At 42.2% G+C, this 20,965-nt stretch overlaps 1 protein-coding gene across 3 annotated transcripts in view; it reads left to right on the top strand.

Annotated features, from left to right (window-relative positions):
- The first annotated feature begins 6 nt into the window (after positions 1-6).
- fgd (faciogenital dysplasia) overlaps positions 7-20,965 on the top strand; it is a 48,934-nt gene continuing 27,975 nt past the window's right edge. Inside the window, exon 1 of one of the 3 annotated variants that reach the window (XM_020610690.1) lies at positions 7-35. In XM_020610690.1, coding sequence (XP_020466346.1) covers positions 14-35 — 22 coding nt within the window. In that variant the 5' untranslated portion in view covers positions 7-13. Of the gene's footprint in view, positions 36-14,102; positions 14,194-14,329; positions 14,492-20,965 lie in introns of those variants that run through there. The other 2 variants (XM_020610692.1, XM_020610691.1) reach the window with 2 other exon arrangements.

Here is a 20,965-nt window from a genome sequence, read left to right as displayed (position 1 = left end):
AACTTTGTGCAAGATGCAGGGGGTGTCGGCTACTGGTGAGTGAATCGCTCTGATGAAGAAAGGCACATCTCCCTCTTTGGTTTCTTTAAAAAGCTCTCTGCGGTTTTCTGAAATTGTTTCCAAACTGCTACAGATTGAATTACGCACAAGGTTTAAATCCAAAAATGCCATTGCCATCTGTCAACTGTGCAGCTATAAGCCTGCGTCAACGTAAAGAGTTGTTTTACTCGTCAGACTGCTTCTCAGATACTCTGAGATAAGCATTAATTATTGGGAAGCTTGAGCTGACACGGCAAGAATAAGCGCATAGCTGTGCCAAACCGTGACAGAAGGAGCCCTCACTATTGCCCCGGTCTGACGCAGCCCCCGCCCTCTCACCCACAGAAAGTTGTCTCAAAAACAAGCCTAACTACAGTGATGATGTTCTGATAATACTGACTTGAAGCGGAGTCATTCATTCTTTTCCTAACTGCAGTGTGTGCGTGTGCGTGGCGCCATAACAGCTCCTCAGTTCTTGGGTGGAATGTGATTTAAATGGAGGAGAGTTTATCTAATGCAAAGCTTATGAGATTCGAGATGTATTGAAAGTGTCTGTGAGTGTGTCTCTCTGTCCATCAGTCAGAGATGATGGTGGGAGGACTGCTAGGTGTTTGAAGAAGAGTGCAGGTCTATAGGAGTCTGTGTGTGTGTGGCCCACTCTCCATTACATTGAGAGGCTTTTTTCATTATGAGATATTTAACTTGTATTCCACCATAACCACTATTTTCTTTGTTTCTTTCTAAATCAACTGCACATTATTAACTGTGTCCACATCACTGTTCTTGTGTCATGTGTTGTATTCTGCCATTTGGGCCATTTGGTTGAATATTTCTGTCGACTAACCGCAGTGAGTGACTCTGAGAACCAAACTCCATAGAAAATTTGGCCAAATCTCAGAGGCTTTAACAGAGGCTGCACAGTGAAGTGCTAGCATGCAGACAGAGAAGGGGGAGGGTATAAGAGAGGGAGTGATAGAGATGAAGTGCTGATGGGATGATATCAAGCTGCAGCAGAGGTGAGCTATGCAGAGAGAAAAAGAGTGTGTTTGTTGTGAGGCTCAGGGGAGGAATCGATCTTCTGTCCTCCTGGCTGACTTTCTTTTTCCGGCAGTGTATTGTTTCTCTCCCACACACATATCCCTTCCCAAGGCCTTGCATCTTTTTTGCAGTCCCCTCTTTCTCTCCCACACTGTCCCAGATCGGTCTCTACCCCCTTGTCTCTCTCCCTCCCCAGCAGGCACGGCAACCGCCATCTGATGAAATACATCTATTTTTTTCTTTCTTGTGAAGTTCCCTCAACTTTATTCCTTCCACATGGGAATGCAACCAGCTTGTGCGCTCTCTAATGCTTATTTTTGTGTTTGCGATGGGAGAGCCAGAAGGGTTGTAGGCTGCTCGCACCAAACCATTGGAGAATCAATTAAAATAAACCACAACCAAATAAACTGCGGTGGGAGAGATAGTATGCCTCTCAGTTTGAATTCCACCTCAGCTGTCAGACTTGTTTCCAAATCCATAAACCTTTTTTTTTTTTTGGTGTGACTCTATCTTCACCCTCTGTATGCTGTAGGTCTCACTCGGTGAACGGGTCTCTACCACAGATGCAGGACAATGGTGGTCCATGTGTGACAGGCGAGATACAGGGATGTCCTGGTTGTTTGGGTTATCTATTATTAACGAAAGCTAACTACTGGGCCTGTCTGTGTTTAAACAAGACAATGTAAACATTTCCTCTTCATGCTGGATAAACAGTAAGCACAAGAGTTAGAGAGGAGGATGTGAGAATATTATGTATCCACGTTTTTTGTTGTGTTGCGTTCTGTGTTGCTTGCCCTGAATTTCAAACGCTTGGTTGTCTAGCTGTAAATCCAGCATTCACCCATTGGTCACTTTGCGTGTTAAATGATGTGCACAGAGACACTAAAATTGTAATTCAATGAAGCCTTACCTTGAAATTTTTGTAACTATTTCTTTGGCGAGCACCAGCTGGAAGAATTGACTGTGCACATCACCTCTATGTCTTGTTATCTTGTCAGTGAAGTTTGGCTATGTAATGCCTATACAGAAATCAAAGCCTGTAAATGCACATCTTTATTTGCACACTCTCTCACACACCTTATCTGGCAAAGTTCAAGCTGGAGATGCTGCACACAAGTACTGTTGCCAGGAAATAGACCCAACACACAACTTTGCATAAAATAACATTTTTAAAAAACTGTCAGAAAACAAACTCAAATGGTCATTTGACATTTCTGTTTGTGTATAGGTCAAACATTTGATATACATATTTGTTAGTGAGCTATAGGCATATTTTAACACTTCAGACAGAGCCAGGCTAATCGCATTCAGACTCAATGTACATATTGGCCGACACACGAACTGATCCTGTGATGTCTCGTACACTGAGGTCTGTGATAATCTAACATCACCTGATAATATCTGCTCTGCCAATGGGCAGTGCAGCTCTACTCACTCAACACTGACTGATCAGTCTTGCCATTTGGGATAACGCCAGTCGGCTGTTACTTAGCATCATATTAGCACTGCGCCAAACAATCTGCTGTTGTACAAATGGATGATTTTGGTGCTGACATTCTCAAGGTGACCAACACACCAGTCACCCTGCAACTTGGTGTATTCCTGGAAGCATCAGTCTCTAACACCCATACACTTCTCTACTCCTCCATGTCTCTGTCTCATTTTGTTTATGTGTATGTGTGTGCATGTGTGTGAAGCACCATGACTCAATTTCAGGGCCATTCAGAAGCTTCAGGCTCCTTCCCAGCCTGCCTGAGTGTCACCCTGATTTTCCAAATGCTTGTCATGTTTATGTGATGTGACTGACCCGTTTTCTGCAGTTCCAAGTTTGTGTGTTTTTTGCAGTGTACTGCATGATGAAGTCTGCATTAGTTTTCTAATAGACTGTAAAACGGAACTGTGTGGCATTACAATCATTTTTGTTTTGTTGTGCTGCTTCCTTTAGCTGCAGTATGGAATTAATCTGACACTCCCGTTTGACAGGTTCTGGAGTCATTTGCAGGCACGTTGCTTTGACAGGAATGCTTTTGAATTGTTCTGTTGAATTGTTGTTACATCAATATGGATTTATATGGCAATTTTCCTTGCTTGCTAATTGATAAAGGATGTTGTCATAACTTTTCACCACATCTAACTGTTCTTTTTAGCTCGAAATGGCCTTTGACACAGTAGTCCCCAGCCCTTTTGATTTGTGACAGTTTTATATAAAATAAATCATCTTCTTTTGACATCTCAGATCAAAATCATTTTTGATTGATACCTGTGTCACAGTATGTGTAGAGGAAGACTGTTTGAATCCCTTTACTGCAAGAAGCAAGCTAGTTTTTAAAGGCTCCAGACTCCTCTTTCAACATGAGTCTGCGTTGGCATCTGTGACACGACAATCAAGTTTTTAGAGAAGAAGCTGAAGTGCAATGAGGCAGCGCTAAGAAAGTGAGGTTTAGATTTTACAGCCTTGTACTGTAGAAGATCACACTGATGCCTGAGGGCTTTGAGAGTTTTAACAGAATAATAAGAATGAGCTAGTAGTAGTGGGAAGTCAAATACTGTTTGGTATTAGGATGTTTCTGTTCAGAATAGCAGCCCTTCCTGCACAATGTGTTTATACTAGAGTTCTGTCAGCCTGTAGTAGGGTCTGACACACACACACACAGAAGGTGGAAGTGACCTAGTTTCCCTAAGTAGTACCAACTGTTGGGGCCTTTTAGAAATGGACATAATTACTTGGTGTCACCTAATAAAGCACAATCATGTTAGATGTTGAGCACTGTTCCAGAGACTAAATTAATCTCATCCTGGTTGTCTAGATAGATCAAGTTGTTTGTAAGCCAGATGCTACACAGGGTTACATACAGACATCTGAGAGTGGGAGTGCTCACTGAGGATGGTTGAAGGACTCACCGTGGCTGGAAAAAATAATCAGAAATCAGCACAGTGATCTGATACATAGAATGGAGAAAGGGCCCACAGTAGTCTGTACTCTTTCACACCCTACAAGTCTTTGTTTGTGTCTCAGTCACAGTTTCTCCACAGCCATCTGTGTCTGCCTGTATCTGGGTCTCTTCTCCAGTCTGCTGTCTGTCTGGATCAGACCTACCCTGATGAGGGGGATTTTTCCTGGGAAAGTCGTATGGAAAGAAAAAAACCCAGCCTTAATAGTAAAAGCATGTTCCATTCTATTTCTCTCCCTTTGTGTGTGTATGTGTGTGTGCATATTATGAGTTGAACTACTTTCTAGCACACTGAAGGCATTGTGTTTTTCCTCTGTGATCATCAGAAGAGCAGGCTCTGTGGAAGCAGGGCTTCCTGTACATACTGGGGTTAATGGAGGCAGCGAGGAAGAGGAGATGAGGAAGAGGGCAAGTGGTGGTTACCTCTAGGTTAGAAGGTGAGCATCATCATTCTGGTTCACAGCTGCTTTAACACAGCATCCAGAAGGTGAGGCCTGCCCCTTGAGTAATAGTGTGTGTGTGTCTAGAGCCCGTGAGATGTCGGCGTAGGCAACAGGAAATGAAGGTGGGCCAGAAAGTACTGAGAGACTGAGTAAAGCACTGCTGCTTTGATCAGTAAATAACAAAAGAATATTACTGGACTTAGGGTTTTAAAAAGTTGGCTTGCTCATGTTATGTATTTGTTAATATACCAATTAGTATTACATTTTTAAAAAGCTGTCAGATATAAACTTCAAAAATCCAGTACTGGCTCTGTGTTGATCATTTTCCAAAGTATAAACAGTAGGTTTTCAGATTTACTATCTTCCAGGCAGCAATTGTTTTTCATCAAATTCTCCATGGTTGAAAATGCTTCCAGAAACTCACTCAGGCTTATTGTGTTTTGCCATGGTTACATTTTTTAAGTGGTATTCTAGCTATGTGCAGGAACTATCTAGTGAAAACTGAAAGACAGCTGCTGTGAAGTACACCATTAACAAGCCAACCAAAAATGCTCAGTGTGAGTTTGGTCATTTCTGGCATTAGCTCCACATGATGGTGATATAACTCTGACAGTGAAATAACAATCGATTACATGTTTCAAGTTTCTGAAATTTGATTTTTATACCACAGTGAGGTGAAACCAGCGGCTGCCTGGAAGGAAGGAAGTCAATCTAAAAACCGATATTTCAAAAAATGGTCAGCGGTAATATAAACTGTACATCACGTGCAGTGTACATTACTGCTGACCACAGTCAGGAGAACTCCTCTAAGGCATTTTATCCTTGATCTTTCGACTAAGCTTTAGTCCCTCCTCCCACTTCCCCCTCTTTATCACTACACACACCACCACCATTCATTCACCTGATCTAGCCATAAGCCATGAGTCCTCCCAGGCTTGCTACTTGCAGCCAACAAGGACAGTCTGTGTTGAGTTCTCCATGCTCTCTCCCCTGGGTGCCCCCGCCCCCACCCCCCTCTGCTCCACTCTTCTGTTGTCATGAACCATTGTCTCTCTCCTTTTCCTCTTCCTTCCTTCCTCCAGTATATCATTGTTATGGAATAAATTGCACAGAACATTAGACTTTGCCACTAAAACCCAACACTTGTATGACCTGTTTAACATTTTTCACATAGTTATTTTTTTATTTGACACTTTAATTGGCGGGCTACACACATAACCTCAGGGCCTGTCTGTCAGCAACAAGTTCGAAAGCTTTCCTTGCTCTGTTCTTCTCAGCCACCACCAGTCTGTAGCCCGTCACAGACAAGCCCCTGTTTAAGTGGCATGACCGTTTGAACAGGGCTCTTATTTAATGCGCTATAAAGCACCACAAGACAGGGAGTTGGCTTTATGATTTATTATGACTGCAGATTTATCCTGACTGGAACAACTTGTGTGCCTTGAGAGCATCCTGTCACTTTTAATCTTAGCTGTTTTTACTGTCACTCATAAAACGCTGACTCAAGGAACAAGGAAATAAATTATACAACCGTGTCTATAAACCTCAGTCTTCTCTTTGTCTAGATATGATTTATGACATCACACAGTGTTCTTCATGTTCACTAAAAATCTCTTACTGCTGCAGTGTACAACTGTTATTGTATCACTAGATGGCGCCCTTGTGTCATTCTTTTCAAGTTCCACGGCTGTAGCTGAAATAAGAGACAGCGATTTCTAAAGACTTTCAAGGATACAGTGATAAAAGACAGTGCTCTAGTAAAGTTAAAGGTTCATTGCCGACATTCATCTTGCAGCCCTTATCGTGTGACCCCTTGTGGGAGTCATGACCCCCAGGTTGGGAGCCACTGCTTTAAACTAAACTCCTATAAGAGGTCAATTCTAGCATATTTTTAAAGAATTATCTACAACAACCTTGTAACCTGAAAATGTTCAGGGGTTGGGCATCTTTTTCATCCTTGTGCGGGCTCTGGAGTCTTCCTCACAAATTGCATACAGCCTCAACAGCCTGTAACACGAAGGTGGGGAAGCTTGTACAGCTAGAGGGTGGAGCAGGGCAAAACCACAGTTCCCAGTTGGCCTGCTGCTGCTTGTTAAACCTGTGCTGTGAACACAGAGTAATTTTATCAACTCATTGTTTCTCCCATCTGTATTTTGGTGGTTGGACTGTAAGAAGACACAGTATCTAAGTGAAAATGTAAAAGTAAGGTGGACAAAAATAGGATTTTGAAAAGTGGGGGGGAACGTGTCCTACCCTCAGTGCTGCCTTCAAGAGGTAGCAAGTAGACATTGCTTTGTTTTAGGGGGTGACAAGCCAAAAAGGTTAGAAACATTTTGTTTAATCCTTCTTCCTTCCCTTAGAAGCATTTGCAAATGGCTGTTGAAGAAGAATGTCTGTGTACTGGTTTGTGTATCCAGGCTACCCTGTGCTGGCTTACTGGCACTGCACAGATCCAGAGCTCAGCAGCCGAGCTGCTCTTGCTCTGGGTGTCATCGAGGTGCTTCACACTAAAGGTCACCCTGACAACAGCAGGTTGACTCTGCTGTCTCCTCTCCTTTCTCCTGCTGTAGTCTGCACTGCCATTTATCATGTTATACTGCCATACCTCTGTAATGACTGTGGAAAAAGATCTGGGCTCTGACTTCCCGCTTTAATGGCTGCAGTTTGAAGTAACTTGCATTTTCGACTTTAGTAGAGAACTTCCCCCCTTCTCGTGTTAAGATGTGTCACCTAGATCCTTCCTTTGATTTAAAGCATCACCCAGGGACTTGTGGAAAGTGTGAGGTTTTTTTTTTGTCCACTGCACTGTGCCACCCTCTCCCAGCAGGCCTTGCACAAGCTTCAGCTCTCATCACAGGACAGCCATAACACCCCGTGCCTAATGAGGAGATGAGAGCTACATCCACACAGATGGATCCTGTTCCTGTAGCCGGTTGTGGATGATCTTCATCACACAATTATTTCAGGGTCCCAGTAAAAAAAAAAAAAAAAATTCATGAAGTCTTCTAATTCTCTAACAAGCACTTCATTAGATTAACATTGATCCAAAAAAAGTCAAAACACAATAAAACAACAAACTCCCACAGGCTGCTGTGCTGTGTTTTTGTCCATGCATGTGTGTGTGTCTGTGTTTGTGTGTGTGTGTGTGTGTGGCATGCATGTCTGTAACTGATTCCCTGAAAAACCTGCTCTCTGTCTGCTTCTTTAAATGTCTGAAGTGAAATCACTGTAATTAATATCTTCCAAAATCTTCCTTGAAACATGAAGTGCATGTACTGTAGGTTGTTAAGATGCAGTCGATCACTGTGCAGCTCTTCAGAGCTGAATGATGAGTTTCATTAAGCTAGGACGCACACACATACACACAGATATATTGTACTGTTTGATGGCCTTCTGCATTACCCTGCTGCTTTGCCTGTTTCATTCAAAAAGTGCTAAAAACAAAACTGCTAGACATGCATCATCCTTTTCTGATCTGTTTGGCAGCTGTGAGAATGTACCAATAATGCAGCAATCATAGCCACAGCAAGTCTCAATCCTATCACAATAGGTAGCTTGTGGGTTTGCTTCTCTACACTCAGTCATCAAGGATTGCATCATTGTTTCTTATCCAGTGGAAGAAATGCGACCGGAATGCTACTCTCTGTTTCAGTGTCTGTGACACCTGAGCTGGCTGAGGTGCTGACTCATTCTCATGTGGAAGCTTTGAATGTTTTACATTCAAACTATGCTCTCATTGTTCTTCCAGATTTTTGTGTTTAAATTGCTGTAACTGGCCTCTGGAGGTGACTGTATGTAGTGTAAAAGTTGTAATAAAGTTAAAATACTGCCGCGTTTTAATAAAACTATTGTAACTTTGTGTCAGCGCTGTAAAGAACCTTACCCTTCATGTTGTTGTTGCACAGACTCTGTATACTTCCCTCCAGCGGAAGCTTTCCCAGTAAACATGTCGAGAGTTAAATGTTGTTGGTTCAGTGAAGTGTTGATCATTTTTCTCATTGCTCTTTGGGGTGTGCTTTACTTGCTATTGTGGTATCAATCATGTCATATCACTGCTAGCTACAAATGCCACTGTGTATATTCCTTGCTAGAGCCATTCCCATGTGACACACACTTGCAGACCTGTGTCATCCATCACCTGTGACCCCTCCCTACACACCTTGTCCTCTTAAAAATGATTCAACACATGAAACATGAGCTTATACATACAGTATGTAGCTGAAAGGCTTTGTCTGTGCAGATGTTTGGAGTGTTTGTGAGATTTTGTAGCATGTTGGCTTAATGTTGATGCTGAGCTGGGTGGAGCTAGTCGCCCCTGCATCGTCTCCCACTCTTTCTTTAACCCCACATAGCTCATATTATCATTTAATTCTGTGCCAGCTTTTTCCTCATTTGAACTGTGTTTATTTTTACTCTCTCTGTTTCACTCCCAATCTCTGCTGCACAGTAATCTCTACTGAGCTGTGTGTAATCACAGGCCATCTGGGCACTGTAGGGAGAGATGAGCCTGCAGCTCATCAGATGACCAAATGCACCATGGGTGGACATGCACTCACCCATACACACACACACACACACATGTATAAGGATACATGCAATCACACCTTTTAATAGCTGTAAAGCATCACAGGGAAATTCAATTCCATCCAACCTTTCAAAACCATATGCAAGGACATACACACCATCCAAGGCGCAGCAGTTTAACACAGCAGAAATAAGCAGCAGAGCATTTGAAACCAAAGGACGCCTCTTTACCTCCACGTGTGATCCACAAGCCTAGTGTTGTAGTTTGAAGCTGATCGAGCACAACTGAATGCCGCTGAAAAAAAAAAGGGCCTCCAAATCCAACAAAACAAGATGTATGGAAATAGGACTGCTTTGCCTTTGTATATATCTATCTGAAAAACTCTAAACGGTGTGTGTATACTTCTATAAGTACTTCATTTTTATTTTTCTAATGCACAATCCTTTTTCATGTTTACACATTCTTTTTCTTTTCTTGTTCTTTCAGTCTTATCTTGTTGCCAATGTACCAGAGTCAACTTCCTCATGTGTTCAACACACCTGGCCTGTACAGCTGAATCTGATTGTGATCATTAGTTTGCATTTTCCAGTAATCCCCCCTTACAGGGATCCACACTGAGTAACATGTGCACTGTGTTGGTCTGCTGTTTCTAATATTGCTTTACTCATTGCTGGACTCTGTGCTCATCTCGTCTGAGGGGCCGCACAAGAGCTCAAAAACCTGCCCTGCTGGTTTAATAGTTACAGGACTGTGAAAAACAGATCATATTATAAAGATGTTTGAGTTGTAACTGTACTATAATTATTCCAGCGAGCATTATGTGTTGAGCTGGTGCACATCAGCAAAGACGCTCCCAGTGAGGGTGTATTGAATTAAAGCAATAATCAGATTTAACCTTTGTGGCACAGTAAACACTGCACGCACAGTAGACTTATGATGACAAATAGTGGTCTGTCTGTCTGTTCTGTATAAATTTCCACATGCCTTGTTTGGAGCATTGTACAGATGGAGGAAGGTCAAATCTTTAACATCAGTCAGCATCTGTTATTTTTGGCAACTATGCCCAGTAGGATTTGTTCCAGACTTGCCATTGGAGACCCTCTGGACTGGATGGTGACCAAGTCAACGTAAAGTCGATGCGTCTGCTTGTACTTGTGCTGCTTGTGCACAAAATCCTTTCTTCCAAAAATCATCTTGTTCATCTTAAAAATAAAACATTGTTTATTGCAGTAATTAGTGTTTTGGGCTGGGTAGGGTAGCATAATCCTGTTAGGATCTTTTTGTTTCGCTCTTCAGAGAGGTGGTATTTTCTTTTCTCCTTCCTCCCACAGACAGAATGGGACCAGTGCACAAAAAAACAAGTCCTCCAACCTAAACAACAATATATGGCATTTGTCCCTTTGTTAGAATATGACCCATAGGACACGTCCAGCTGCATGCTTACCACACTTTTGTTGTCATGGTAACAACCATATGGTACATACAACCCTTCCACCAGCAAGTGTACACTGTTGCACTTATGAAATTTGTTTTATTAGGTTCAGGAACAAAAACAACTTGCTTTGGTTTAGAAAAGGACACGGTTTGAGTTAAAATAACCTTTGTTGTCATGGATGCAATAATAATCACATGGCTTCGATGGTAGAATGGTCATGGATTTAAAAAAACAAACATTTTACACAGAAACTGAACAATGGTCCTGTTTTCTGACCCATTCATCTTATGTCTACATCGTAACCCAACTTTCTCCTTTACTGGTGTCATAATTACTACAGTCACTAGTCATAACAACCTGCTGGCACAAACTACCTGTGGATTTGTTTGTTACAGGATAGCAGTTTCAGAAATAACATTTCTAGATCTTACCACCAGCGGTCAGCACTGCTAGGCCCTGGCCTCTGTAGTATTTGAAAAGATCTCTCTACTCCAGCAGATAGGTTTAAAAGCTAATAATGTATTAAAAGCTTCTCCTCTGGGTGAAATATTAATGGCTTCATCTTTTAAGAGAGACTTTGCTGCTAAGACAGGGAGGATAGCTGTGTTGGGTTGCTGTCAAGGTCATTATTTGAGCAGACATATCTTGGATTAACCATTAAAGATACTTCTCTTCAAGGTCAAAAGAGGCATCCCTATTAAATCTGACACTTAAGATCACCTGTCTTCATTCAGAACTGTAATCTAATCTTATTTCCTTGTAAAAGCTCTAATTGATTTTTGTTTTGAATCTTTGTGAGTGCCTTTCCCCTCGGAGAAAGCTGATCCATGGGCTTGGTGAGTCAACATGAATGTGTGTCAGTAACACAGGAAGATTCCAGCTGCATTAGCTGTGTCCTTTCTCGCCCTCTGTCTTCTACCGAGCTTTGTCTGGTTGTTGTGTCTTGCTGGCACTCCAAGACCTTCAGAGATGTGTGAACATAGAGGTTATTAATTTTCCTAGCCTAAGCTTGTGATGTGTGACGTGTGTGGTGTGTGTGTGTGTGTGTTAGCCTGAGTGGCCTGTGTAGATTTATTCATATGCGTGTGTTGTCTTTCTGAGTGGGGGCTTTTTGCAAAAATCCCGGAGTCAGGTCAACATGCTGTGGAATGTGAACTGTCTCCATGACAACAGCCCAGTGTCCTCCTTCCAGCTTTCATCCGCAGGGTGCATGTCGCCGCAGCCGAACCAAGTGTGCAGTGGCATCAACCCACTGATGGATCTGAGCTATTTGAAAGCTATTCTGTTATCTGTAAAGTTTTCTGTATCGAGTCCCATCTGGCTCTAACAGGTCGACGTCCACAGGGTGCTTGCGATAGACCACAGCGAGATATAGAGAGGGAAGATGTGGCATCTGTGTCTGTGAAGATCAGATTCAGCACTGGCTTTTGAAAGCCAGTTGACAGTGATCTGCTGTGTTTTCAAACAAGGCTCATGCCTGTTGTTTTGCATTTTTTATTGAGTGAGTGCATAATCCATAACCAACAGAGCAAATACTGTATAGACGCACGTTTTGTTGGCCCTGTCTCAGTGGCTGAAATAAATTGTTCTATTAAATTTGATAAAATCTTTTTCAGGTTAATGTGTGGCAATGACTGCCCTTGGTCCTGTATTAACAAGAGGGAAAACAAGCTCCTTATTTTTCATGAACCAGGTGATGACTGGTGTTTTCCATGTGTTTAGCTCTCTGAGTTACACAGGGATGAAAGCGAAAGGGAGTGTGTGCGGTTGGTGACCTTATTGGCCAGATGTGTGACTTACTTTGGTGAAGTAAAGCAGAGAAGATTTAGACTAGTATTAGCCGACAATATTCCAGAGGGTTTGTGTGTGACAGAGAGAGTGAATAATCACACCCAGTTTTTTCTTTGTGAACAGAGAGATCATTGCTGTACTTAGTGTGAGTGTTAGAGGGTGACAGAAAACAGTGCCAGCTTGGTTCATTTCCTCTGTTCTTTGTAAGTGAATCCACCTCTGTTTTTTTTTTTGGATTAATTCCAAGCTATAAAAAGTAAATCTAAATCTTCCAGTTGCCCCTTTTGAAGCCTTCTTCAGATCTCTGCCATATGAGGTAACAAGATGGTGAGAGGTTTCAACATTCTTCGCTAACCCACCGCTCACATTCCTCTCTTTGGTGTAAAGAGGGGCACCATGCCTCATTAGATAACCCACAAAGGCGAAGCTCTATTCTTATGTGAAATGGGTTTTTCCCCTTCTTTGGATTGTCCCTGAGGGTGGCAACACCACTGAGTCTCCATCTCATCTTACTCTCACGTGAGAATGTGAGAATATGCTCCCGGGTTGAGCAGCCAGCCTTATTGCCGTGGAGAGCAGCACCTGTTCCCCTGTCCAATGTGATGCATAATTCATTGTGTTGAGAATTTCAATCAGTTGAGCAAGAGGTGGCCTAGAATGAGCCGCCGGAGGTTAGGGGGTTTGCTCAGGAGGATGTAGTTATCATTGCTGGCTCAACAGGAGGACAAGAGGATCGATCAGGCCCTGTTTTATCCCACTCTCAAGCTCACCTTCAATTTTAAAGCTGCTGTTTCCTGAATCTAAATGGAACACAGCCACCCATCCCCCTCCAAATGTTCTCTCTCTTTTCCACTCTTTTTCTCACACTCACACCTAGCTTTAAAGAGCTGTTATCGTTTTGGAATTGGGGATATTCCAGCAGTGTTTCCATGGTTATCTGTGGCATTCATCTGTGGGTTCAGAGCTGGTGTCAGGCAATGTCACCCCGACTTTCAGGGCTGTGTCACCCCAACTATTGAGTGGGGTGATATGGAGAGGGCGTTGTAACTATATGTGCATATGAAGAGGGCTGGAGCGGCTTGGGCGCGTCATCCATGTCTGTGGGGGGAAGTCACAGAGAGACAAGGATGTACTCTCCAGAGACGTGTGGTAAAGTGGCCCCCCAGCAGATACTACGGCGTCCATATTACACATCAGAAATACAAATGAAAACTTTTTGATAATTGTTTGCATTTTTGGTCTTAGATGCTTAGATTTGTTGCTTTTCTGTTTTGTATCATTATTTGCGCAAAAGCAAAGCGAGTTAACACCTGAGATGACTGATCAGTCCAATCAGTCATTCTACAGTAAAACTTCCAATCATTTGTAAGTTTTAGCTTCTTAAATCTGAGCATTTACTGGCTTCAGTTTTGTATATTGGTGTAAAAAAAACTAAATGCTTTTGAGTTTTGAACTGTTGGCTCAGTAAAAGAAGCAATATGAAGGGAGCTGTGTGTATTTTTCACTGTTTTGTGATATTCTATAGACTAAATGATGAATTAATAATGAGAATAATTAATTGCAGGCTTCCAAAGAACACTGCTCCTCTGTAGCAGACTGCAGGATATCCCCCAAAACCTTTACTCATATCCTCACACACACTCATACAACAACTGTGCAGGCACACCCACTGATACTTACACACTTCCCCCATCTTTCACTTAGCCACTTCTTTTCCTCTCTCCCTCCTCCACTCCTCTCTCTTGCTTCACCCCCCACCTCCCTCCTCCTAGCCCTGGCCGTCATTAGTTTCCATGGTGACAGTTGGGAGGCATTATTGCCGGCTGAGAACGGCTTCTGGGTTCCTTTCAGAGTGGCAGCGGCGGAGGTATTGTTTAGTCCGCCGCTCTGAATGATGCGGGGATCAGGACGGGGAGCGTGCAGGACAGGAGGAGCACATTTTTTTGGGTCAGAGTCGGTGCGTTTGGAGAGCTGTGGGGAGGGGGAGGAGGAGGAAAGGGAGGAAAGAATGAGAAGAGGCAGCGGCACTCTGGTGGTTAGAGGAAGTCGATGAGGGAACAGGAGTAGTTAGTAGCAGTCATGCTGTCTCCCTGAGAGCACTAAAACATCCAGGCTCCCAGACAACCTCCCCCTGGCTTGGCGCTGGGCTACATCGGACTAAATTGTTTAACTTTTGTTGTTTGTTTATTTGACACAGCAGGAGATGATAAGATCTGTTTCATACAGAGAGTAAAAACATTGAAGGCTGATGGCAAACTGAGTATAGCTGGTGAGTTAATGGTACTTTATGGTTTCTCTGGAGTAGATTTATATGTAGCCTTTATATGTAGGAATACATGTATATATAAAGGAATATAGATGTGTTCTGCCTTTGGCTTATATGTATCTTAATGTGTCTGTGTAGCAGGTGCTGCTCTTTTACAAACTACGTTTTCCTCCAGTCCTCTGAATGGGTCAAGTTTGGGTGTATGTGTTTGCAACTGTCTGTTGTGGGCTGACACTCGCTGCCCTCTGAAATATATATGTCAGTCTTCATGTTTTATTGAGAATGTAGACTATTTTCTGCTTCGTTCTTGGGTTCTCACAGTGCTTCTTTTTCAGGGAATTGTGGAGTTAGACTGTGCATGTGTTTTGGTTTTAGTTTGTTTAGTTTTTACTACAGCAAAAACTCAGGAGTGAGCTGAGCCCTCTGGCTTCTTGTGTGGTGACTAATGTAATGAGCAGGGAGCAGTGTCAATGCTTCTTTTTTTTTTCAGCTCATGGCTCCTGTGATGGCTTTTCAGTAATACGACACTCAGATCATTTCTCCTCAGAAATTGTGCAGCTTCCATTTGATACATGCTCACTGAAGGAGCGGCCGAGGTTGTATTAAAGTGATAGTGATGACCATCAGCTCGATGTCATCAAATGGCTGTGAGCAGTGGCTTCAGTGGTGATTTATCTGATTGCACAGGGAGTCTGTGTATTTTCTGAATTCTTCACTGCTGCTGTGTTTGTATTCAGTTGCTTAGGCTTTTTTTTTTTTTGGCACACTATAATTTAGTTGACTAGGGAGCTGTCTTAAGGAGCGGGGAGTCTGAGTGTTTCCATGACAACTGGCAGCAGCTGTGTGAGTCCAACTGAGTGTGTGGCAGACACTGTGGCATTGCCTAGAAACTGGGAGACTCAGTCTAATCAATGACCTTTTGCCCCAGATCAATGAGATGGTGGTGCGCCGAGCAGCAACAGGGTCTGGCTCATGTATATGCTGTAGTATAGTGCCTGTGCTTGCATTACCTGGATCATTTAGGGTGTCACCGGTGCCACAGTGGTCTTATCCTCAGATATGTTACAGTGTAGAAACAGGCTTCTCAAATATCATGGATTTATTTTTAATGTGTAACTAAAGTGTGACTTCTCGATATCTACAGTGTCTCTGCTGGTACTGGATTCCCAAATCTCGCTGCCCTTGAAGTGGGGTACTTTTACATATATGGTACATACTGTATGATGAACAAAACACTAAATGAAACAGGACTTTGAAAGAACAAAAGCAGTAGTACTGCTACACAGGTCATTAAGAGCCAATATGTAGCAACTTCACCACTGTTCTACAGCCATAAGCTTTTACCAGTTTTTAAAGCATGCCTAATGGTCAGTGCCCATAATACTACAGGTGCAAAGAGCTTTAATTTGCTAAAGCTTTACAGTGTTAAATAAGAATTAAAAAAGAACTGAATCAGCACCTCTGTCAAAGCCTCAATGAAAAATGTTAATCACAAACTGTCAGTCAAGCTATAAACATAATAAGTTGGTGTTTACGGTGAGGCTGCCTGTACTCAAGGCAACGTACAAAGACTCGCACAGTAACCTTGTGTGAAAGGCAGAACTCCTGTGGAGGAAGTCATGTTTCTTCCTTTTGGTAAAATTAGTTTACTTTTAAAGGAAACCAAAATATAGGTTGTTTATAACCCACTGTGTCCACAGCTGTTTACCACAGAGGTGATGGCAGCCATGCAGTCCTCTGAATGTACATCAGCACTTCATCAGTACTACACGCTCCCTTAAAAACTTGACTCTTTGCTGTCTTTGTGTGCACTCCCTGTAGATACTTTATAAACTCATCTACGTCATGCTTGTGGTTTTCTCTTCGTTGCTCGGTTGAATCAACAGGAAGGAAGTTCTCCATATTGGTCAGAGATGCTGGAGAACTTAAGGTGATGCTGACCCAGTTCAACATGCACACAGAAAAATACAAACACACACACAGATGTTAAACAGTCACCCTGATTAGTGTGCTCCATCACCCAGGTAATTATACCCACAAATAGGGCACCTGGGGTCTTCCTCCACTTAGAGCTGGTGATGGCATTTCCTGTGGTGTTGGCACAGTAATTATAGGAATCAGCGAACACAAAGAAATGTCAAGTGATTAGATAATGATAGATCAACAGACACCGCTGCTACTTTACTAAGACAGTTCCTGTGTTATATTGCAGTTTGAACTTTCACTTAACATTCGTCAGGTTGGACAGTTAAGAAGAGGCAAGTGCTTTGTTTCCTGTCGTAATGTGTGTCCTTGTGGCTTTGTGTGCATTCAATATGCCTGCATGTGTGTGTCCTCCATTTGGTCTGGGCAGTCAGTCAGAATGTGTTAAGGAGCTCTCTTGTCTCCACTGAAGCATGTGTGTTGTCTTTGTATTAGGCTTTGACAGGAGGGGGTTGTTTGTGTGACTTGCTGTGTGATGCCAAACTCAGTCATATCTAATGTCTTGTAATCTTAGCACCTTCTGCCTCAGTGCTCACTTCAGATGTTTACGAGGTTTTGGTGGCAGTGCTGACACTGTCTTTGTTGTTGTATTCTACTGCTCTGGAGTGGATGAAGGATGGCTTCCAGATCCAGAGGCCAGTAACAAGATATTTAATAACCCCTGCTGCAGGGCATAGTGAGTGCACAGTACAATAAACACATGTTTATATGTCTGTCTGTGCTTGTTTGCATGCATTTGTGCATGTGAGCTTCCAGATAGTGTTATAGAAATAGATTTTCCTTTGGGCTGTTTCATTAGAGAATCATTTCCTGCCATGTTCGGATCAGGGAGAACTTTAATGTCTCCTTGTAAAGTTTAAAGTCAGCTGCTTGCAGTAACTGGGGTGCTACCATAAATGGTCATTTCTGGACAGGAAACATCTTAGTGAGCTTTCAGTTTTGTAGCTGACAAAGCTTGACTGGTGTTTCTCAGCAGCAAATGTGGAAAAGGGGAGAATATGATTGTCCTGTAACATTTCTGTGTTACTTCCATATTTACTGAGGTTTAGAAAATGTATGCAGTATTATGTCACATCACCAGGTACATGCAGTACGATCCCTGGTGCATCCTTGCTGTTAACCAATATGCAGCGGAAGTTATCACCACCCTCTGATTGGGCCCTCTTGGATAATTTCTCATGTTTCCTTTCAGTCTCTGCCTCAGAAACAAGCTGTTGCAGGTGACAGGAGGCCGGTGGACAGAGCTGCCCTACAGACAACTGTGGTTCTTTGCAGCTCCTTCAATAGAAATTCAACAAGGGCTGTGATTTAGCCAGTCGTGACGTGAAAGACGATATGACAGCCAGTTGTGTACAGGATAGATGCAAGAATGAATATAAGTGCAGACTCTAATGCAAGGTGCATTTCATGGCAAATAATGTGTATAACGTTTGACTTTTTAATTGTGGTGTTTTATAACTTTAATTTTGACATTTCCTTTTAACACAGAAGTAAGTTGGCTTACTTTTTCTTGCAGTGTTTTGCCCAGGACTGTAACACAATTATAATTTGTCTTAATGTTACAGCCTACCTGCCACATTATACACTACTTGATATATTTCAAAGCCATTTTACAACATGAAATATGCATATAGGTTTATAAACTGCTGTGGTGGAAAGAAACAAGTGATACTTCAAGTATTTGTACCTGAGTATTTTTATTTTCTGCTACCTTGTACTGTACCACAGTTCGGAGGCAAATATCCCACTATATTTATTTGATAACTTTAGTTATTTTGCAGATTTAGATTATTAATACAAAATATAATCAACAAATAGGTTAAGAAGAGATCAAATACAACTTAATTGATCCCAGGGAGAAAATTCAAAAGACCCAGCAGAACAAAATGTTGGATGTTGTGTTTGTACAAAATGCTAGAATTGTTGTATTTAAAGACAAATGTAAAGAAACTGTAGTCTTTTCTGACACTTCGTAGACCAATAGGCTGATTAATTGATAGTCATAGCCCTTGTTGAATCCCTCTAAAGGTATAACAAGACTTCCTGTGTGCACGACTTATATATCATGAGGTACATAATGGATTTTAACGATTCCCATTGATATTTCCTGAGGAGAAAATCTCTTCACTGTCTGTTGTCAACTCACTAAACAGTGTGTCAGCTGCATTGTAGCACAATCTTGATAAGGTGTTTGATTTAAACACTTTGGCACACATTTTGTAGCTCTGAAGATTATTTGCATTCAGCAGTGTGTCGGCATCTTGATATTTCAGGTTTCAACAGGGACACTATCGCTTCGTTTCTGACGAGCAGTCACCAGCCACATCAACCTGCCCAGTGTTTTATTGTTTGTTGTGTCTTGTTTCTTTTCTTTTCTGTCTCCTCTATCCTCTCACCCCAACCGGTCGAGGCAGAAGGCCGCTCACCAAGAGCCGGGGTCTGTCGGAGGTTTCTTCCATTAAAGGGAGTTTTTCCTCCTCCCTGTCGCCAAGTGCTGTTAAAGGGGGATTTTGTTGGGTTTTCCTCTATAATAAAATGATAATTCTAAGGTCTAGACTTTGTAAAGTGTCCTAGATCACCTTTGTTGTGATTTGGTGCTATACAAATAAAACTGGATTAAATTGAATTGAATCCTATATTTGACTAAGTGTGTAAGGAGCCAACCCTGGCAGTCCTACTGACTCTTGTGTGGGTGCCCTAACATGGCCCTGGACACTGTGGTGCTGTGCTGTAAGGGGAAATACTGAGCCATTACAGAGGGAATAGGAGCCTTTATTAGTCTGACTAGTGTACACCTGGCTTCTATAACAGGGCTCTCCTTGTACAATGGTTTTTTTATGTGTGAGTGGTGTGTGTGTCTTGGCTTCTTGTGTCTCTGTTAAGTCTGCCATACAAAACTCAGCTTGGAAAGGTTTCAGTGTTTTTAGGTTACCATTCAAGACTCTTCCTGCACACAGTCAATTTATGCTTCTCTTTCAGTGACATTTACACATTTTCAAAGTTGAGTGACTTCTCCAAGAAGATGCATCTCAGTCAACTAGTGTCAAATACTATATGTTTAGATGGACTGGCGCCACTCTCCTCAGATGCTCCTTGCTGGAGCTGACGTTGCCTTTCAGGAGCCAGATGACATTTTGAACATGATTCTGACGTCAAAGAAGGCGTGTTAGTGTCGAGTGCACCGTGACCTTTAAGTCTCTATGCGTATTTTGGTAAGAGTCCAGTGTATATCGGCACAGAAGAGCAGTGACAGGGGAGGTGACTGAAAGTTAACCTCTGTTCCTCATCCCGAACAATTCTTTTTCATCAACCCAGCCTTTTACATCTACACACCCTTTCTGGATTAGACCAACCAGACTGGGCAGGACCGTCCCCCACTGGGACACTTTGACTGTCAGTAGCCTCATAGATACTCCCCTCCGCATGCTGACATCCATCCTGCCTGGAACAGATGCAGGGTGGTGTGGTGGGCACTACCACCTCTGCCTCACTTCATAATGCCATATAGCAGTGTGAATGAAGGCTGTGTTGGTGGATAAAATGCTAGTGAAATGTGAATGCATGTGGTGGGAAAGTGTGGAAGAAAGCTGTGCTGAAATATTCATGAAACAAGACAGTTCTGTGATGATCAACTAATCAATAACCAGAAACTTTTACCATAAAATCATTTCCCTTATAACAGCATGTCGCACGGTGGCCCAGTGGCTAGTGCTGTTACCTCACAGCAGAAAGGTTCCAGGTTTGAGCCCAGGCTGACCTGTTCTGTGTGCAGTTTGTTTCTTCTCTTTGTGCCTCTGTGTTGGCTATAAAATGCCCCTTATACGTACCCACAGCCAAGGTAATGTCTTGTATTGTTTGACAAACAGTCCAAAGCCAACACCTATCAACTCTGTCAAAAGAGATATTCTTTTATGACATAAATATGGTTCAAATCCTCACATCTGACAAGCTGGAACCAGAAAATGTTTGGCCTGTTTGCCTAAACACAAAAAGACTAAAACAATTATTAGAATATCAAAATAATTGCAATTAATTTTCAGGGAACTATTTGATTAATTGTTGCAGTTCTAATTTAAATGGAACAAATGAATTGTTTAATAAACAATTTAAAACAATTTTGTTTACTACACTACGTTTTTATGCCGATGACATTCAGATTTATATGCCACTGACACTGGGCAACAGTGGTGCACTTATCCTGCTGCAAAATTGTATATGTGACATAAAACTCAAACTATCGCAGAATTTTCTGCACTTAAATGAGGACAAGACAGAATACATTGTATTCATCCCTGACTCCGCTGCTGTGGTACATAGTTTAGGTGCCCTAGCACCTGCATGCACTGGCACTGTGAGGAACCTTGGAGTCATTTTGGACAGTGATTTTAATTTTGATAAGCAGATCAGATCCGTGGTTAAAACCAGTTTTTATCATTTGAGGCTCTTAATGAAGGTGAAGCCTTTTTTATCGTATGCCGATTTAGAAAAAGCCAT

The sequence above is a fragment of the Monopterus albus genome, unplaced genomic scaffold, assembly GCF_001952655.1.
Source record: "Monopterus albus unplaced genomic scaffold, M_albus_1.0 scaffold106.1, whole genome shotgun sequence".
NCBI classification, from domain to species: domain Eukaryota; kingdom Metazoa; phylum Chordata; class Actinopteri; order Synbranchiformes; family Synbranchidae; genus Monopterus; species Monopterus albus.
Note: the sequence above shows the minus strand (reverse complement) of the source record. Positions and strands in the feature narration are given on the sequence as shown.